This window comes from Caretta caretta, chromosome 1, assembly GCF_965140235.1.
Source record: "Caretta caretta isolate rCarCar2 chromosome 1, rCarCar1.hap1, whole genome shotgun sequence".
Lineage (NCBI taxonomy): Eukaryota > Metazoa > Chordata > Testudines > Cheloniidae > Caretta > Caretta caretta.
This window is the reverse complement of record NC_134206.1, coordinates 348,664,813-348,683,863: the sequence shown is the minus strand read 5'-3', so window position 1 is coordinate 348,683,863 and position 19,051 is coordinate 348,664,813. Positions and strand designations below refer to the sequence as shown.

Sequence of the window (19,051 nt, the reverse complement as noted above, 5' to 3'; positions counted from 1 at the left end):
GCGCCCGCCTCCCTCCGCGCAGGCGCGCCCCCCGCCCCAGCACCACGGTGGCATTCCCGTTGGCAAGGCCGGCGCCCCGCCCCTTAGCGACGGGCGGGGGCGGAGCCGCCCGACTGACAGCCGAGCGGCCCAACGGGGGGGAGCCGATCGGGCGCGATTGACAGGGGCTGGTGCTCGGCCCCGCCCCCTCGGTTCGTTGCGGCGGCCCCGCCCACCCCCCTGGCGCGGTCTCTTCACGGCGGCGGCGGCGGCGGCGTCTCCATTTTGCCCTGCTTCTGTCGCCGCGGCCTGCAGCGCCCGACCCGCCCGCGCCCCGCGCCCCGCGCCCGGACCCGCCCGCGACCCCCGCCGCCATGAACGAGGAGTACGACGTGATCGTGCTGGGCACCGGCCTCACGGTGAGGAGGGGGCGCCCGGCCGGGCCTCGTCCCCGCTCCCCCGGGGCGGCCGGGCGGGCAGGGCCGGGCTCCCGCCCCGTCTCCTCTCACCTCCGCAGCCCCGCCCCGCCCCTCACCCCGTTTCCCCCTGCCCCCCCCCCGCCGCCCGCCCTCCCACTTCTCCCCCTCACCGCTGTCCCCGCCCCTTGCTTCTCCCGCCTCTGCCCCCCCCCACAGCCCTGCCCCTCGCCCCCCCCCACAGCCCTGCCCCTCGCCCCCCCCCCCCACAGCCCTGCCCCCACTCCTGCGCCCGTTCTCCCACCCCAGGCGTCTCCTCCTGCCCCCTGGCTCCCGACCCTGCTCCCCCACTTTGCCCCCTTCCTGTCGCCTCTCTCATCTCCCCCCCCCGCCCCGTCTCCGAGGCCGGCTGGGTCCCAACAGGGCCTGAGCCGCTCGCTGTTCTCCCGGCTCCGCTTGCGGAAGAGGAGCCCGGCCCGGCCTGTTGGTGCGGGGGGGATCTCCCGTGTGACTGCGGGGCTAGGGATCGGTAGTGGCGTCTCCTTTCCTTGAGGCGGCTTGAATATTTAGCTGTAAAATCCTGTTTCCTGAAGCTGCCTCTAGGAGGCCTCAGGAAATGCAGTTCTTAGAAAAACAATAAAAACCCTAGTAGGGCTTTTATTGCCTGGTTTGCTGGTGGCTTCTCCTCTCTTCTCTCCCCCCCCCCCCCCACCCCGAAAAAATGCACGCGCTGGGGTTTAAGGAGTTTCAACTGGGACTCCGATCTTCGTGGGTGGGAGCTGGAAAGGCACAAGCCTAGCTTTAGGGTGGAGGCAGGCAGTCTTTCTCCCCCTCCCTTCCTCAATGCAGCGTTCATGCTCTGTCAATCCCTGACTGCAGTAGGAGGGGGTGGGGAAAAGAACAAGCAATTGCGTGACTGAGTTGTAAACAGGCAACCAGTCCCTTCAAGGGATTTTCTTCTGCCCACAAATTGTCCCTCTTTTCTCCACTGCTGAAATTTGACTATTAGTAATACTTCTGGTGGTCCAGATGCAACATCCTTTAGTGTTCATCTTATGAACACAAATCTTAAAAAGATCACATTGATCGTAACCTGTTTAAGAGCTACAGGTGCTCAACAGTTTTATTTGAATGGGTATACTTGAGTAAATGGCTGTATTGTTATAAAGTGCTTGCAGTGAAACTTAAAGATAGCTTGTGGTAAAAGGTAGGATTTGACTATTGTTTCTTTGTACTGTAGTGCCTAGGAGCTCCAGTCACAATAGGCATTGGATTTAATTGTGGAAGTTCTTCTAAAAGACTTTCCTCTTCAAAAGAATACTATGAGGAGATAAAATTGAGGTTTTTTTGTAAGGATAGTGGGGAAGTGAATGCATGGGAACAAGAGGAGGAATGGGATAGCTAAGGGATTGGAATCAATAAACATAAACTGCAACTTTGAGAGGGAAATAGGTTACCAGCCAAAAGTAGGGGATAAACGTCAAACCTGGAATCTCATTCAAACTTGACTACAGGATTTCTGCCCCCGCAAATAAATGAGGTAACACACAAGAAGCTTTCAGAGTAACAGCCGTGTTAGTCTGTATTCGCAAAAAGAAAAGGAGGACTTGTGGCACCTTAGAGACTAACCAATTTATATGAGCATAAGCTTTCGTGAGCTACAGCTCACTTCATTGGATGCATACTGTGGAAAGTGTAGAAGATCTTTTTATACACACAAAGCATGAAAAAGATCTTTTTATACATGCAAGAAGCTTGAAATTGTTATGCTGTGGTCAATGTGGCAGCATTATCTCTGATAACAGATGCTTTGAGTCCAGTGACGACTATGGGTAGAGGCTTAGGGCCTGTCTACACTGGCAATTTACAGCACTGCAACTTTCTTGCTCAGGGGTGTGAAAAAATACTCCCCTGAGTGCAGCAAGTTTCAGTGCTGTGAAGCGCCAGTGTAGACAGTGCACAAGCACTGGGAGCCACACCCCTTGTGGAGGTGGGTTTTTTTAGAGCTCTGCCATGACCACACAAGCCAGGTTAAAGCACTGCTACGGCAGGCTAGCCCTTAGAGAGTAAAGCTACAGCAGAATGACATGAATAACCTCTTTGCCCTGTTGATCCCCAAACCCCTGTTGAAACTTCATGTCGGCTGGCCACACCCCCTTAGCCTCAAGGAATCTTCATCTGAGAGAAGCTGGATAGGGTTCCCTTCAGAGGTCCAGGTAGGAAGATGAGTAAGGCATGTTTTCTAAACTTTCTTGAGGGGGGTGCCTTATGGGATGGTTGTGAAGCTCTGTAAGAGTCTCTGGGGGTTCACATTTGGTATGTGTTTTGAGGGGGAATGGAGAGATGTCAAGCTCCTAGAGATGAGGAACCTTAATATATTATACATGGAAATACCCTTAACCTGCTTGTCAGAAGTAAACTGTAGAATAACTTGTATCCCTAGGCACTAGTGAAGTGTGTCAGCATTCAAATGTCTGACTGTACAGTACAGTGTTGCTATGCTGCACCTGTCCTTCGAATTACCGTCATATCAGCACAACTTTTGGTGGACATGCCAAATGTTGCTGAACTCTCAACACGGTGATGTCAAGAACTTTGGAATTCCAGTCTATATAAAACACAATATATGAAATCTTCTTCCTTGCGTTAATCCCATCAAATGGGATCTGTGTAATGAGTCCTCCCTCCAAAGTACTCTGTTCAATGTCATATCCTCCATCACACTACATGCTAGCATGTCTTCCTTTATTACATCCCACCACCTTTTTTCTTTTTACTAATTTAAAATAAAAAATTGTTCTAAAAGCACCTGTTGCTTCCCCCTTTTTGTCACTCCCATCAAATGTGAAATAAAATCAATAAGTTGTCAGTGTTAAAATCTCCCAAGCCTTTGTACTGGGGCATAAAAACATGCATTGTCTATTGATCATTCTAGATCCATAGGTTCACTGTTATATAAATGTTGTGGAGAATTAGTAACCTACTGTATTGTCAAATAGTTAGTTTTGATACTTACTCAATTGAGGTCTCATGTCAAATGGGGGGAAAACTTGCAGTACAAATTTAAATAAGCCCCTCTCATGAATATCCAAAGGCATCACATCACGAACAACTGAAACATTTAGAAACAGATTAGATCTGCTAGTGAATTAAAACAAGCTAATTCTAGAGTTTGCTTTCCCAAGGAGCCTGGTGGATGTGGTAGCCTACAAAAAGTAAACCAACCCTTATACACTTTTGTAAGTCAAATTGGTAGTTCTTTTATTGTTACTTTGTACCTTTAGTAGGAGATGGATCAATTGCAATGCTAATTAGTCATGGTATCAATTGATAAAGAGGTGTTGGGATGTTTGTGCAACTTTAAATTACTAGGAAACTTGGTTTTCCTAGAGTTAAAAGTACAGCTGAACACGTGAACTCCTCATTCATGACAGGTTTCACAATCTTTTGTCTGTAGGAATTCAAACTTTGATGCTACTTGTGACCTATCAAATTAAACCTGTATGAGGATGGTGGGGGAGCAATTTTGATCCATCTTAAGAGGTGGTGCCTGTCTGCTTACATGTCTACCAAAAGGACAGTTTGTATTTTCAGAGCTGACTGCTGCAAACTATGATTGCAGTACAACACCAAAGCTAACACAGGCCCTGCAGTTTTCTTACTATGTCCTAGAAATCCTGGGGGTGAATGGCATTTCAAAGTTGCATTTCAGTAGACTCCTAATGAAGTCTTAACTTCTAACTACAACAATGAAGGTTATGTGCTTAAGGTGCATCTTCAGTTGAACCTATGTCTTGGTTACAGCCTGGTGTTGGCTGGCATCAAAGGGACAGATAGCAGTGTCATTCATTCCATGAAATGATTAGGTGATAAATCTTCAGTGTGTAAGAGCATTGGTTGAAGTAGAAGAGAGACTAAAGAATGAGTTTTTGCTGGCCAGGGATCACTGTCAAAAATATTTCCATAGCATGCTTGGTTGAAAAGGCCTAGATAGGCTTACTCTAAACACTGCAAAGAAACATGTGTCAGTAATACCTTTCAAGTATCTGGAAAATATTATTTTAAACAAAATCTCTGGTTACTAATGTGTTTTTCTCATTTTCTTAGTTTAATCAGAAATGAAACTGATTAAAGTAATGGCTTGAGCTCACCTAAGAAAGTGACATGTACTTGTGGCTGGAGGAGTCTGGTTTGACTGCCTGTCAAATCAGTATACATTCAAACAAAGCAATAGTCATAACAGTATCTCTGTAGGAGTCTTCACTTTGTCAAATAGTAATACACTGAATTAGATTTTGTCACCTTGGCAAAAATTATAGAACTAAACTGTATCCGCAGATTAAATTGCTATACAAACACATCAGTAGATACTGGTCCTATACAAAACAATTGAGGTAACTCAACTTTTCAGCCTGTCAGCTGATATGCAACTTGGGGTTGATTTGCACTCCATAGGTAACAACTTTGGTTTAGATTCCTTGTCCAACCTAAATCTACCTCTGGGGGAATGTAATTTCCAAAATGGATGGCACGCTGTTTTGTGCACATAATCTCTTCTGGTAGCTGATTATGGAGATGGGATATCCCATTAATCGGAGCTTTAAAATTAGCTGACTAAATTCTCTTCTACCTTGATACCCATTGGTTGGAATATATTAATGATGGTGCTGTGAGTCTCCTAGAGATTTTTTTTGGGGGGGGGGAGAGTGGGGGAGCTTTGAATAACATACACTGTATGTAAACTTAAAGATGAGGAGTATTTTCTCTAGTAAGTAAGGATCTCCACCTACTGACATACTACCTGTCAGGTTCTTCTTCGAGTGATTGCTCATGTACATGCTAATAGCCGTATGCACGTATGGGCCACATGCACGATCGCTGGAAGCTTTTCCTTGTGGTACCCATCGGGTCAGCAGTGGCGACCCCTAGAGTGGCGCCCTCATGGCGAAGTATATATGACCTGCTGCCCGTTCAGTCCCTTCTTAGCGCCCTTGTTGGAACAGCTTAGTACTTGCTTGCAAGTTACTTAGCCTAGTGGTTTCCTTTGTTTTCAGTGTAGATAGTTATTCAAGTTGTTAATAGTTGTAGTTATTGTTCTCCCAGGGGGTTCCCCCCCTTAGTTCTACTCTTCCCCAGTGTTGGGTAATGCCTTGGCCGCAGGGGTTTAAACCGTGCAAGAGGTGTGGGAGGCCTATGCCCACAAGTGATCCGCATGCTGATTGTCTCAAGTGTCTCTGCAGGGGCCATCAAACAGATAAGTGCCCTATTTGCAGGGGCTTTAAACCCAGATCAAAGAAAGAGCAGGACTACCTAGGCCCGAAATTCCTTTTGATGGAGTCTGCCCTTCAGCCGCAGATGGAACCAGCGCTGGTCTCCTCTGTACAACATGCGCCGGTCTTGGTACGGGATGTCCCGGCACCGAGGAAGGACCCGGCAAGGAGCCCCTGGCACGCAAGGCCAGTGCCTTGTGTCCACACCGATACCAGTCTCCGGTGCCACATAAGAAAAATAAGCTGGACAGAGGTCGTTCCCCTGTCAGGAAGCCGAAGGGCAATCACAGTGGGGCGCATCCTCCAGTTGGACACCCCTGGCAAGGCCCTCAAGAGCCAATACCATCTTCCTCGGCCCTGGCTGCAGAGCCCTTGAGTCCGGTGGGAACGGAGTCTCCTACCTGTAGGGAATTGGAGGAAGAGCTCAACCTCCCCTCCACTCCAGACACCTCATTGATATGATGTCGCAGTACCCGGCTCCGTACGTGCGAGATCCGGGCCTGCAGTCTCAGCTACCAGCGTAGGTACCGACTGTAGCACCTTGCCTGGCACCGAGGGGCGCCGCTATACCACCAACAACTTCAGCACCAATGATGGGGGTTCTGATGGCTACGGCACCATTGGGGACAGCAATGCCAGCACCGATGACAGCATCACCACTAATCCAGCGCCGTGCTAAACCCATGATGCTATGGAGCTGGTCTCCGTCCACGCACTACCGTTCTCCGGCACCGTTGGGCTCTGCTCTACCGTGGTCGGCGTCAGAGGCCGAATGTTCATGGTCCCGATGCAGTCATTACCGATCTTGGTCCCGGCACCAATGGCCGGCGGACCAAGCGGCACCCATAACCACTTGGCCACCCCAGTGGCAGGACCCAGTACAATGGCCCTTTTGGACCCCCGGGCCTACCATCAGGCATAAGGCCAAGGGTGTAGACCTGTGTTGGTGGTATCGGGACCCTGTGCCACTCCATCAGCGTCATCGATAGCAGTCCGCTCCCCTAGGGCACCGGAGGACCCTACACAGGATGTGACTGTTGATCAGCTGCAGTCGGCCACAGCTCCCGCTCCACCGACAGTAGCGGCCACTCAGCTGGTCGTTGTCAGGCCTCCTGAGTTACCATGTCCAGCCTCTAGACAACTGGAGGGGCAGGTTCCGGGAATGTCTTCCTCCTCTTTGCCTGATGAGGCTTTGGCGGGCACATCCACCGCTTTATCACCAATGGATGTCAAGGGCCACCAGGACCTACTTAGGAGGGTGGCAATTAACCTTAACCTCCAGGCGGAGGAAGTTGCCGAGGATTTAGACCCCACAATAGATATCCTCGCCCTGGAGGGTTCCTCCAGGGTTGCATTGCCCCTCATAAAGTCTCTACAGACCACCACCAACGTGCTTTGGCAGACTCCAGCTTCTATACCACCGACGGCTAAGGGTGTGGAGAGACGCTACTTTGTGCCACAAAAGGGCTGTGAGCACCTTTTCGCACACCCCCAACCGGGTATGTTGGTTGTAGACCATAAGGAAATCATAAGGAGTGGCAGGGTCAACTGGGTTCCGCTCCTAAGTCATGTGACGCAAAGAAGCTGGACCTCTTTGGCCATAAAGTCTGTTCAACTGGGGGTCTCCAGCTTCTAATAGCTAATCAACAGGCAGTGCTAGGCTGATATGCCTTTAATTCCTGGTCGGCGTTGGCCAAGTTTCAGGAGTTTATCCCGACTGATTCACTTAGGGAGTTCGGAGTCCTCCTGTAGGAAGGCTGGGTGGTCTCTAGAACTGCTCTTCAAGCAGCCCTCGATGTGACGGATTCAGCAGCTAGAACTATGGCCACTGCCATCACTGAGACATAGTGCATGGCTCCAGGTCTCTGGTATCTCTCCCGAGGTCCAAAATACAATACAGGACCTTCCCTTTGACCGTGAGGGCCTGTTTGCCCAAAATACGGACTAATGTTTACACGGCCTCAAGGACTGATGGGCTACGCTGAGATCTCTTGGGCTGCACACCCCTGCACCTCAGAGAAGACCTTTCAGGCCTCAGACCCCATCTCGCTTCTAACAAGGACCCCCTAGCTGGGACCCACCTAGAAGGAGGGGCAGAAACAATAGGAGGCACCCACAGTCCTCTTCGGGCCAAGGCCAGGGTTGGCCTAAACAGCCCCCTGGCCCTAAGCCTAAGTTTTGAAGTTACGCACGAGTACGGTGCACCAGTCGCCTTACTGGACCCTTCCCGTCCCTTTATGAACCGACTGCAGCTTCTACTGAGCTTGGGCTCAGATCATGTCAGGGTTCTCAGCACAGTAGGGGCAGGATATTCTATCCAATTCTGCTCCCTACCACCCTCTTTCCCTCCCCGCCCCTCTTCAGGGACCCTTCTCATGAGCAACTTCTTTTACAGGAGGTTCAGTCGTTCCTAGCGCTAGGGGCAATAGAGGAAGTCCCTCAGGAATTCAGGGGCAAGGGGTTCTACTCCCGTTCTTTCCTTATCGCCGGGGGGGCCCTTTGGCCTATCCTGGACCTGCGAGACCTCAATTCATACATAAAAAGTGACGTTTTGCATGGTCTCTCTGGCCACCATCATTCCCTCAATGGAACTGGGAGACTGGTACGCTGCCCTCAACTTGAAGGAAGCGTATTGCCATATTTCAATTATCCCTTCCCACAGGCGTTTTCTCAGGTTCGTAGTCGGTGGCCATCACTACCAGTTCAGGGTGCTTCCGTTCAGCCTTTCTGCGGCCCCTCGGGTATTCACCAAGTGTATGGCAGTAGTGGCAGCGTTCCTCCGCAGGTGCCAGGTCCAGGTTTTCCCATACCTGGACGACTGGCTTCAAGGCAGAATCTCAAACAAGGGTAGCGCAGCATGTATCCCTGGTCAGGGACACGTTCCTCAGGCTGGGCCTTATATTGAATGAATCCAAGTCTATCCTGACCCCCACTCAAAGGATAGAGTTCATTGGAGTCCTCCTGGACTCTACGGTCGCGAGGGTGTTCCTCCCAGACCTACGTTCAAAACAATCTCGGACATTATTCATACCCTCCTTTGTTTTCCAACCGCCACAGCCAGAAATTGTATGGGGCTTCTGGGACATATGGCGGCCTGCACATACGTGGTGCAACACGCCAGGCTCCGCCTTCGACCTCTACAAGCGTGGCTAGTACAGGTGCACAAGCAGGGCAGGGATCCACTGGACTCAATAGTGACCCTCCCTCCACGAATACTCAGCTCCTCCACTGGTGGCTCTAACCTCAGATGGTCTGTGTGGGAGTACCTTTCGCAAAGCCCCAACTGACTATTGTCCTGGTTACAGACGCTTCGGCACTTGGTTGGGGAGCTCATCTGGGCAGTGTCAGAACCCAAGGACTCTGGTCCCAGGCAGAGCTGTCGCTGCACATCAGTGTCCGAGAGTTGAGAGCAGTTCTCCTGGCATGCCAGACCTTCCAGAGTGGTCTCTGAGATAGGTGCGTATCAGTACTCACAGACATTGCAGCAGTGTGTTATATAAATAAACAGGGTGGTGCTCGCTCCTCTTCCCTCTGTCGGGAAACCCTTGCCCTGTGGGATTTTTGCATCACGCACTCCATACACCTGCAGGCGTCCTACCTTCCTGGGGTGCAGAATGAGCTGGCAGACCGCCTCAGCCGCTCGTTCCAGGGACACGAGTGGTCCCTCAGATTGGATACCGCCCACTCAATTTTCCAGAAGTGGGGCTTTCCCCACACAGATCTGTTCGTCACACGGGGCAACAGGAAGTGCCAGAGGTTCTGCTCCTTCCTGAACTACAGCCCGGGCGCTGGTGCGGACGCCTTTCACCTATCTTGGGCAGGGCACCTGATGTATGCATTCCCACCGTTTCCCCCTTATACACAGAGTGCTCCTCAAGGTTTGCGAGGACAGGGCCTCGTTGATCCTGATAGCACCAGTGTGTCCCCACCAGTACCTGTTCACCGTATTGCTGAACCTTTCAGTGATCACACCAGTAGCACTCCCCATCTGCCCATCCTTAATTTCGTAGGACCACGGCCGGCTGCAGCACCCCAACCTGGAGTCCCTCCACCTCACAGCGTGGAAACTCCATGGTTGAACCCTTTGGAACGTCAGTGCTCAAAGTCGGTCAGGGAAGTCCTGTTGGGATGCAGAGATTCCACGTACCTGGCCAAGTGGAAGCGTTTCTCCGTTTGGTCTCGACAAAGAGGATCTGAACCACAATCTGCCCCAGTTCCCCTTGTCCTAGACTACCTCTTGGACCTCAGTGCCAAGGGTTGGTGATATCTTCCCTAAGGGTACACCTAGCGGCCATTTCGGCCTTCCACCCGGAAACGCTGCAGGGATCAGCATTCAGTAACCCTGTGGTGGGCAGGTTACTTAAGGGCCTTGACAGACTTTACCCACCTGTAAGTTGGCCTATTCCCCCCGGGACATAAACCTGGTCCTAGCCCCTCTCCCCCGATTTGAGCCTATGGCTACCTGCCCTCTCTCCTATCTGTCCTGGAAGGTGGCCTTTCTTGTAGCTATAACATCTGCGAGGAGGGTGTCCGAGCTCAGAGCCCTGACCTTTGAATCCCTGTACACAGTGTTTTATAAAGACAAGGTGCAGCTACGCCCCCACCCTCCATTTTTTCCCAAAGTGGTCTCCCAGTTTCATGTGAACCAGGATATATTCTTGCCTGTGTTCTTCCCTAAACCCTACGTCACCAGCAGGGAGTGCATGTTTCACACCTTAGATGTTAGGTGGGCCTTAGCCTTTTACATACAAAGCCGTTCCGTAAATTACCACAGCTTTTTATTGCAATTGTAGAAAGGATGGGGGGGGTTCCTATCATCACAGAGAATGTCATCATGGATCACGTCCTGCATCAGGATGTGCTATGACCCGGCTAAAATTCTAGCTCCACCTATTACAGTGCATTCCACCAGAGTGCAAACGACGTCCGCAGCTTTCCTGGCGCGGGTCCCTATCCTGGACATCTGCAAGGCAGCAACGTGGTCTTCAGTCCACACCTTCACTTCCCATTACACCATTACCCAGCAGGCGAGAGATGCTGTTGCTTTTGGTTTGGCAGTCCTCCAGTCGACAGTCAGGTGAACTCCAACCCCTCCTCCGGGGTAACCGCTTGGAAGTCACCTATTGGAATGCACATGAGCAATCGCTTGAAGAAGAAAAAAGTTACACACCTCTTGTAACTGTTGTTCTTTGAGATGTGTTGCTCGCGTCCATTCCAAATCCCGCCCACCTCCCCACTGTCGGAGTTTTCCGGCAAGAAGGAACTGAACGGGAGGTGGGTCGGCAGGGTCATATATATGTTGCCATGAGGGCCCCATTCTAGGGGTCTCCACTGCCGACCCGATGGGTACTGCTAGGGAAAAGCTTCCGGCGATCGTGCATGCAGCGTGCGCACACCTCTATTGGAATGGACATGAGCAACAGATCTGGAAGAACAACAGTTACGAGAGGTGAGTAACTGTTTTATCACCTGGGCTTCCAACTTGTTAGGTTAGAACACTTAGGCCTCAACGTGTGCTTAGAGGGCCTTAAAATCAATACTTAATCTTCTAAACTAGAGGCTGTGTCACAAGATCACTTGAATACAGAATCTTTTCAGCCAATTGTGTCATTGTGGGGGAGTTTCTAGGATTCTGGCAGTTTGTGGCTGTTTCTGAATTTGTCATACTTGGCATCGAGCTCTCGGAGAAAATCCATACAAACTGAGACTTTTTTTTTCTAGAAGGTTTTCTGTTTGAGAGTGAGACTTCTGCCATGTTGGCACCAGCAGAGAGAAGCAAATCCTGTTCATGTAAACAGGGCAGGTCACTTGGTGTCCTTGCTTGTGAAAAGCTGTTACTAGGAAGCTTAACTTAAGCCCCAGTGCCTCTGAGCTATCTTTTTCTGTCCCTGTGTTGATATGGGTTCATATCTTTCCTTACCTGTTACTGTATCAGACTATGCTGAATCACAAACTGGACTCTTGGATGCATACTTAAGGATGCATCCAAAAGGGAATCTGCTTTCAGCTACCTGACAGCTAGTGAAAGGCCCTCAACCTGTTTTGAAGCCGTGCCCTGGACAAACAGTCTATGCCCTCAAGGAGCTTGTAGTCTAAAAGGACCTATCACTGACTGACTGCATATGCTACAATGGCACATTGCTACATGAGTATGGTTAACACTAACTTTCACTTTTCTGGTAGTTTGAAAAATCTCTGGGTGTTCATCATGATTTATATGCAAAATGAGCGTGCTAAGCCTCTTATTACTACTTCATTCTTTTCTTACACTTTAAGATTCCCTGGGTTATCTGGGTCCCTTTCCCTTGTAGAAGCTTTGATGCATTTTCAGCAATATTTTGTGTTCCAACAGCCACTCTAACTTATTTTAAAAACTACTTGTGGCAGGCTGAAGGGCCTGATTTGGTTCCACCAATAAAATGGGTGGAGGTCCACAAACTGCTACTGAAAGGGAAGTTTGGCAGTTAAAAACTATCACTTTCTCCACCTCTTCCTCCCTCCCCAGAGGCTGTTCTTATTCTGTTCTCTGACTAACTTCCCCATCCCAATTTAACATATGGGCATAAAGTTTCAGCAGTGGGGTCCCAGGTGTGAACTGCTGCACCTGGGGCCTGGATGTGACCTCAAAAGCCTGATCAGCCAACAAGTTTGGCTTTGGACAGTCTATATCTGCAACTATCTTATCAGATTTCAGAGTAGCAGTCGTGTTAGTCTGTATTCACAAAAAGAAAAGGAGGACTTGTGGCACCTTAGAGACTAACAAATTTATTTGAGCATAAGCTTTCGTGAGCTACAGCTCACTTCATCGGATGCAACAGACTCCATCAGAGAAAAAGATGACATATCAGCCTGATACAGGACATGACATAAGGCTTGATACAGTTTGTTGCTGCCTCTTTCACATTCTCTATCTGACATAGGCTTGTGGTATTTGGGTACAAACTGCTTAAGTTGAACTCCAGTGCTGTGTGCTAGAACCTGCTTTTGGAGTTCAGTAGCAGGCCATTAGTTGGATGGATTTTAATCTATTACAAATGGATCTTAAATAAAATTGTACTAGTTCTTAAGTCCTGAACTATAAGAAGAACTGAAGGAATGAGGCAACTAGAACACTTCCTATGACTTTTACCAAGCTCCAAATTCATCTTTTGCTGCTTCCTCTTAAGATTGTCCTGATGGAAGTAGCATACACCTCTGAACAGAGAGAGATGAGGCAAAAGATACCCAAAATGTCTATTTGTGTCACTACTGGGGAGAGGAAGTCCGCTGACATCCGGCTTCAGGAATTTAGTTATTGAAGGCATTAGAGTAACTCAGATATGTTAAGTTAGAATCATAGAATCATAGAATATCAGGGTTGGAAGGGACCCCTGAAGGTCATCGAGTCCAACCCCCTGCTCGAAGCAGGACCAATTCCCAGTTAAATCATCCCAGCCAGGGCTTTGTCAAGCCTGACCTTAAAAACCTCTAAGGAAGGAGATTCTACCACCTCCCTAGGTAACGCATTCCAGTGTTTCACCACCCTCTTAGTGAAAAAGTTTTTCCTAATATCCAACCTAAACCTCCCCCACTGCAACTTGAGACCATTACTCCTCGTTCTGTCATCTGCTACCATTGAGAACAGTCTAGAGCCATCCTCTTTGGAACCCCCTTTCAGGTAGTTGAAAGCAGCTATCAAATCCCCCCTCATTCTTCTCTTCTGCAGGCTAAACAATCCCAGCTCCCTCAGCCTCTCCTCATAAGTCATGTGTTCTAGACCCCTAATCATTTTTGTTGCCCTTCGCTGGACTCTCCAATTTATCCACATCCTTCTTGTAGTGTGGGGCCCAAAACTGGACACAGTACTCCAGATGAGGCCTCACCAATGTCGAATAGAGGGGAACGATCACGTCCCTCGATCTGCTCGCTATGCCCCTACTTATACATCCCAAAATGCCATTGGCCTTCTTGGCAACAAGGGCACACTGCTGACTCATATCCAGCTTCTCGTCCACTGTCACCCCTAGGTCCTTTTCCGCAGAACTGCTGCCTAGCCATTCGGTCCCTAGTCTGTAGCGGTGCATTGGATTCTTCCATCCTAAGCGCAGGACCCTGCACTTATCCTTATTGACTTTTTCCTTTTGTTTTGCAATCCTAGTCAGCTTTCTCATGGCTGAACTCAGGCATAGAAGTTATCAGTGCTGTACCACCATCTGCCAGACCTGACAAGCCAGTGTTTTGGCAGATTTTAATTTTTCAAATAAGTCACTGTAGGCACTTGGCTGTTGAAGAGCAGCTGTAAAGACAAGCCATTCAGTTAATGAGGACCTGTCAAGCCAAATCCACAAAACTACAAATGAAGACTTTGCAGGTTAATTTAGTGAACTGAGTCCAGGGTTTCAAATTAGCCAGAGCATTAATTGCACTTGGTAAAAATCCTGTTGTTCGCTGTCAGAATACAGCTTAGTGGCACCCTCTCTCAGGTAGGGATCGCTCTAATCTTTGCCAGCTCTGCTTCTCGATCAGTGTGACTTTTTTCTTTCTGGATTGAGCAGTAGGTAGGCTAACCCTCGTTCAGGACAAAGGCAATCTAGACATATAGTTATGCATTCCATTTGGGCGGTATGTAACCAACCAGCAATAACCTCACTTTACTCGAAAGAGATTCACGTCTTCCTGAATTCTGGCAATGGTAAGGAATGTTGCTGCTGCTGCTGCAGTGTTCCTGTTCTTGGAGCTCTGATGTTAGCCACATTTGCGGATAGCGCGACACATGAATTCAGCAGACCTTGATCTTACTATAAAGAGAGGCCACAGGCTTGGTTCGGTGACGAAGGCACTCAGCTGGGTTTACTGTTGACAAAGCACAGTACTAGTGCCCTGGCTCCATGGTTACAGATGCAGAAACGTGTATGGCCACAACAATGGGACCAGCTCAGTGAGCGTACCAAGATGCTGCCCCCTTGGCTGGCCAGAGATGCCCCTTCTATGACTTCTCCTTTTTATACACTAATACAAACAAATTACTTTTACTCCAGATATTGCTAGTTACCACCTTCTCCTTGTACCTGCTAGTTTGAACAGAACTTCCTTATCCCGTATCCTGTCATCCCATCCCTACTTTATAAGGCATTGGTGTGTTCCTGTACCATCTCTTAAGAATGTTTATGTAGGTACTTGAGAACTCTTGGTGTTCTTGTACCTTCCTCTCTTGTCAGGAATATGCTTACTTGGTTAGCCAAAAATTAGTGCGTTTTGCCAAGGCTGGGGGGGGGGACCCAACCCTGCCCCAAACCAACCAACACAAGCACCACTTAACTTGATCTTGAGACTCTGTATGGGTGGGAGTCAGGTTAGAGGCAACACTCCAGTTACAGCTTGAGCTAAAAATGCAGTGAAGACAAGCCCTTAATGTATTCTTGTTAAACATATCCGTGTTCTGTCTAAAAGGTTTAAGAGCAAACAAGTGTTGACTGTAGCAGAATATTCTAGTTCTGTAACTTATTTTTTTGAGATCCATACACTAAAATGTAGACCCACAAGGGCAGATGTTTGGACTGTTAACCACTATGGGTTAACAGGTTCACTTAGCATTGTGGTAGACCAGACTCTGGGGGAAAAAAGAGAGCAGTGGACAATGCTGAGAATAGCAAACTAACCACAACATGTGGTGAACGTTGGTGAAAGAGCATGGCTAGATATGATGGCTTTTCGCCGACAGCTGCATGCTGTAGATTTTCAGGACGTTGGTAGAAGAAGCATTAGTTTCACTAAAGAAGTAAACTAAACCCTTGGCCATTCTAGAGGGCAACTTTTAACTTTTAAGACATCCTGAATGTCTTAAGGATGGATGTTAGCATATCCAGCTCCAGGTCAGATAGGGTGGCAGAGGAACGCTAACAGCTGGTAGCTATTAGGCATGGCCAAAAGACTTACCATCACTATTGATGCCTCTGACAGTGGATGTAGAATTCAAGGACTGAATGTAGAGAACTACCACCTCACTCTGCAAGCTGTCCTGGGATAAGAGGGAAGGTCCTCTCATGGATTGGTAACTTGTTAAAAGATAGGAAACAAAGGGTAGGAATAAATGGTCAGTCTTCACAACGGAGAGAGGTAAATAGTGGTGTCCCCCAGGGATCTGTACTGGGCCCAGTCCTATTTAACATATTCATAAATTAACTGGAAAAAGGGGTAAATGGTGAGGTGGCAAAATTTGCAGATGGTACAAAACTAGATAGTTAAGACCCAGCAAGGCTGCAAAGAGCTACAAAAGGATCTCTTAAAACTGGGTGACTGGGAAACAGATGAAATTCAATGTTGATAAATGCAAAGTAGTGCATGTTGGAAAACATAATCCCAACTATACATATAAAATAATGGGGTCTAAATTAGCTCTTACCACTCAAGAATGAGATCTTGGAGTCATTGTGGATAGTTTTTTGAAAACATCCACTCAATGTGCAGTGGCAGTCAAAAAAGCAAAACAATGTTGGGCCTCATTAAGAAAGGGATAGATAATAAGACACAAAGTATCCTATTGCCTCTGCATAAATCCATGGTACGCCCACATCTTGAATACTTCATGCAAATGTCGTCGCCCATCTCAAAGATATATTGGAATTAGAAAAGGTATGGAAAAGGGCAACAAAAATGATTAGGGGTGTGGAACAGCTTCCTTATGAGGAGAGTTTAAGACGACTGGGACTTTTCAGCTTGGAAAAGAATCCAGTTTCATTTATGTGCTCGGGCTATCACTTCAGCTGTTTCTCTACAGGGCCAATGTAAATGTGTTCTAACTTCAAACGTGAATGGGGAAAAAGGGCCACAACTGGGTCAGTGTTAAATGACTAGTGGATTCCTAGGTCTAATGTTCAATAACTTCTCTATTCTTAAAGGGCGCCAGCAGCAGCAGTATAAAAATTGTGTTAAGTCAAATTCAGAAGAACTGTGGTGTGTGTTCATATGCTCTTCTGCACATCACTCCGCTTGAACAGAAACATGGCAAAATAAACCTTCAGTTTTAACTTTTCCACAGTATGCATCCGATGAAGTGAGCTGTAGCTCATGAGAGCTTATGCTCAAATAAATTGGTTAGTCTCTAAGGTGCCACAAGTACTCCTTTTCTTTTTGCAAATACAGACTAACACGGCTGTTACTCTGAAACCAGTTTTAACTGAAGCTTACTAAGGAAATATCAAGGCTTTGAGTCCTTCAAGGCTTGGCTAGCACTTCTAGTGCTGATATAACAGCAGCTGCATCTCCCCATAAGATGGGCATCTTTAAACTGGTTGTAACCTGTAGCCCCACAACAGGCAGCTTTCCTGTCTTGACACACATGCACTTCCCAAAGCTTAATGTGAGAGCCACCATAGCTTCCATTTTGAACAAAGCTCAGCAAAACGGTAACACAGCTTGGGTCTTCTACAGTCCATGCCAACAGTGATGCCAGGCACTGCTTTCCTTCTAACTTGATGGGGAGAGTGGAGACGACTACTACTTGTTCTACCTTCAGTGGACATGCTAATCTGCAGCAGGGAAAATTTGTGTTAGATATTAGGAAAAGATTTCTAACTATAAGGATAGCTAAACTCTGGAATAGACTTCACTGCAGATTTTTAGGAGGCAGTTAAACATCTGTCAGGGATGGTCTAGTAACATTACTTAATCCTGCCTCAGTGCAGAGAACTGGACGAGATCTATTGAGCGCCCTTCCAGCCCTACATTTCTGTGTATGCTCCTAGTCTGCCAAAAGTTACTTGTGTATAACAGGCTGACGAGCTTCACTCTGAAAAAGAAATGTTCACAACGTGGGGTGATACCTCAGACAGAATATCGAGAACCACTGTTTTGAAACACTTGACATCAATGGCTTTTATCACAAACAAAACTGCTAAAGACTAGCAGGCTTGTATTGACTTGTTAAATCAACATTGGATTTTGAGTTGCTTGCATCTATTCAATTTTTGCTGCTTAGAAGTTGTCTTGCAATTAAAAAGTAGTAAAATAACTACTTCAGCATATACTCTTTGTAACAGCATCTTAAAAAGATGCCTATTCCTCATGTCTGCCTGGTGGTCACATTGTCAAAAACTACAGCTTCCTGGCATGTAGTGGCTATATACTCCAAGGACTCTTTCCCTGCATTTAAAACCTCTTATTTGTACAGGAATGCATCCTTTCTGGCATCATGTCAGTGAATGGAAAGAAGGTCCTTCACATGGATCGCAACTCGTACTATGGAGGTGAAAGTGCATCCATAACACCACTGGAGGATGTAAGTACCTAGAATAAAACACTGTATTGTACTCACTCCTGTACCTACATGATCTTGCTTCTAACTTTTTAAGTATCCTCATCCTGAGTGAAGACTGAATCTTGCCCCTGTTCCTAAAGGGAGGATTAACTGCACATCTTACCAGGAGTGCAGCAAGCATGGAAGAGACCAAAAACGTAGCTAACACCTAAAACAAAGAAATGCTGTCTTAGAGCCTTTGGTCCTTATTCCTACACCACTTGGGGAGCTTAACAATAAGGACAGCTCATTCAATGTCACGTGTAATCTTTCAGTGTTCATGCTAATAGCTAGTATTTTTAAACATGTCTCTAGAAACAAGTTGATCCAAAATAGCTTCATTTTGACTGTCGTGGATATGACATGGCTGTCTTCTGTATTGCTGTCCTGCTCGCTGAGTGACATGACTGTTGTATTTTTATGCCGATGTGTCAAGGCATCTAGCACTCAAATAGGATCAAAAGTAAAAGCACTAATGCATTTTAATCCAAAAGTCACTGATTGGAATAGACTTAATTGCTTACCTCACTTACGCATGATGATTGCAAAGCTCTCTGAACATCCTAGCCTCAAAGCTGCAGTTGCTGCAAATCACTTATTAATATTCTAGTAGGAATTGATCTCAGTAATCTCAACGCATAAATCCTACAATACAAGATGGACAAAACACTAATTCACATGGAAACTTTTGCTTTAAAAATCAGTCTCACAAATATGGATATTTGCCTTTCTGCTCAGTGAGGCAACAGACTTGATCAGTGGAGTGAAATTACTCTTGCAGTATTATACAACTGCAACTTCAGTTTGGCAGGTCACAAACCTGACAAGCTTGTCTTCAGTTTAAGAGCTCTGTATTAGAGGAAAATCAGACACTGAGGAAAGCAGGCCTACCTGATGCTATACCTAAAGTAGCAATAGCTTGACGTGATTTGCACATGTCATCAATTAGTCCAGTTTCCACCAAACTAAATTCTGGCTGGCCACAGGCTTGCAGCGGGAGGGCGGGCTATAGACTAATGCACAAGAAGTTTTGGCATGTTGTGGGAGCATAAGCATGTATTGTGATGAGATTATTTGTAACCGTGCAGATTCATTAATGTAATGAATAGTGC

At 47.5% G+C, this 19,051-nt stretch overlaps 1 protein-coding gene across 1 annotated transcript in view; it reads left to right on the top strand.

The window, feature by feature from the left end:
• The first annotated feature begins 189 nt into the window (after positions 1 to 189).
• GDI2 (GDP dissociation inhibitor 2) overlaps positions 190 to 19,051 on the top strand; it is a 33,131-nt gene continuing 14,269 nt past the window's right edge. The window contains exons 1-2 of the mRNA XM_048836752.2: positions 190 to 398; positions 17,814 to 17,921. Of these exons, the coding sequence (XP_048692709.1) occupies positions 354 to 398; positions 17,814 to 17,921 (153 nt within the window). The 5' untranslated portion in view covers positions 190 to 353. The remainder of the gene's footprint in view (positions 399 to 17,813; positions 17,922 to 19,051) is intronic.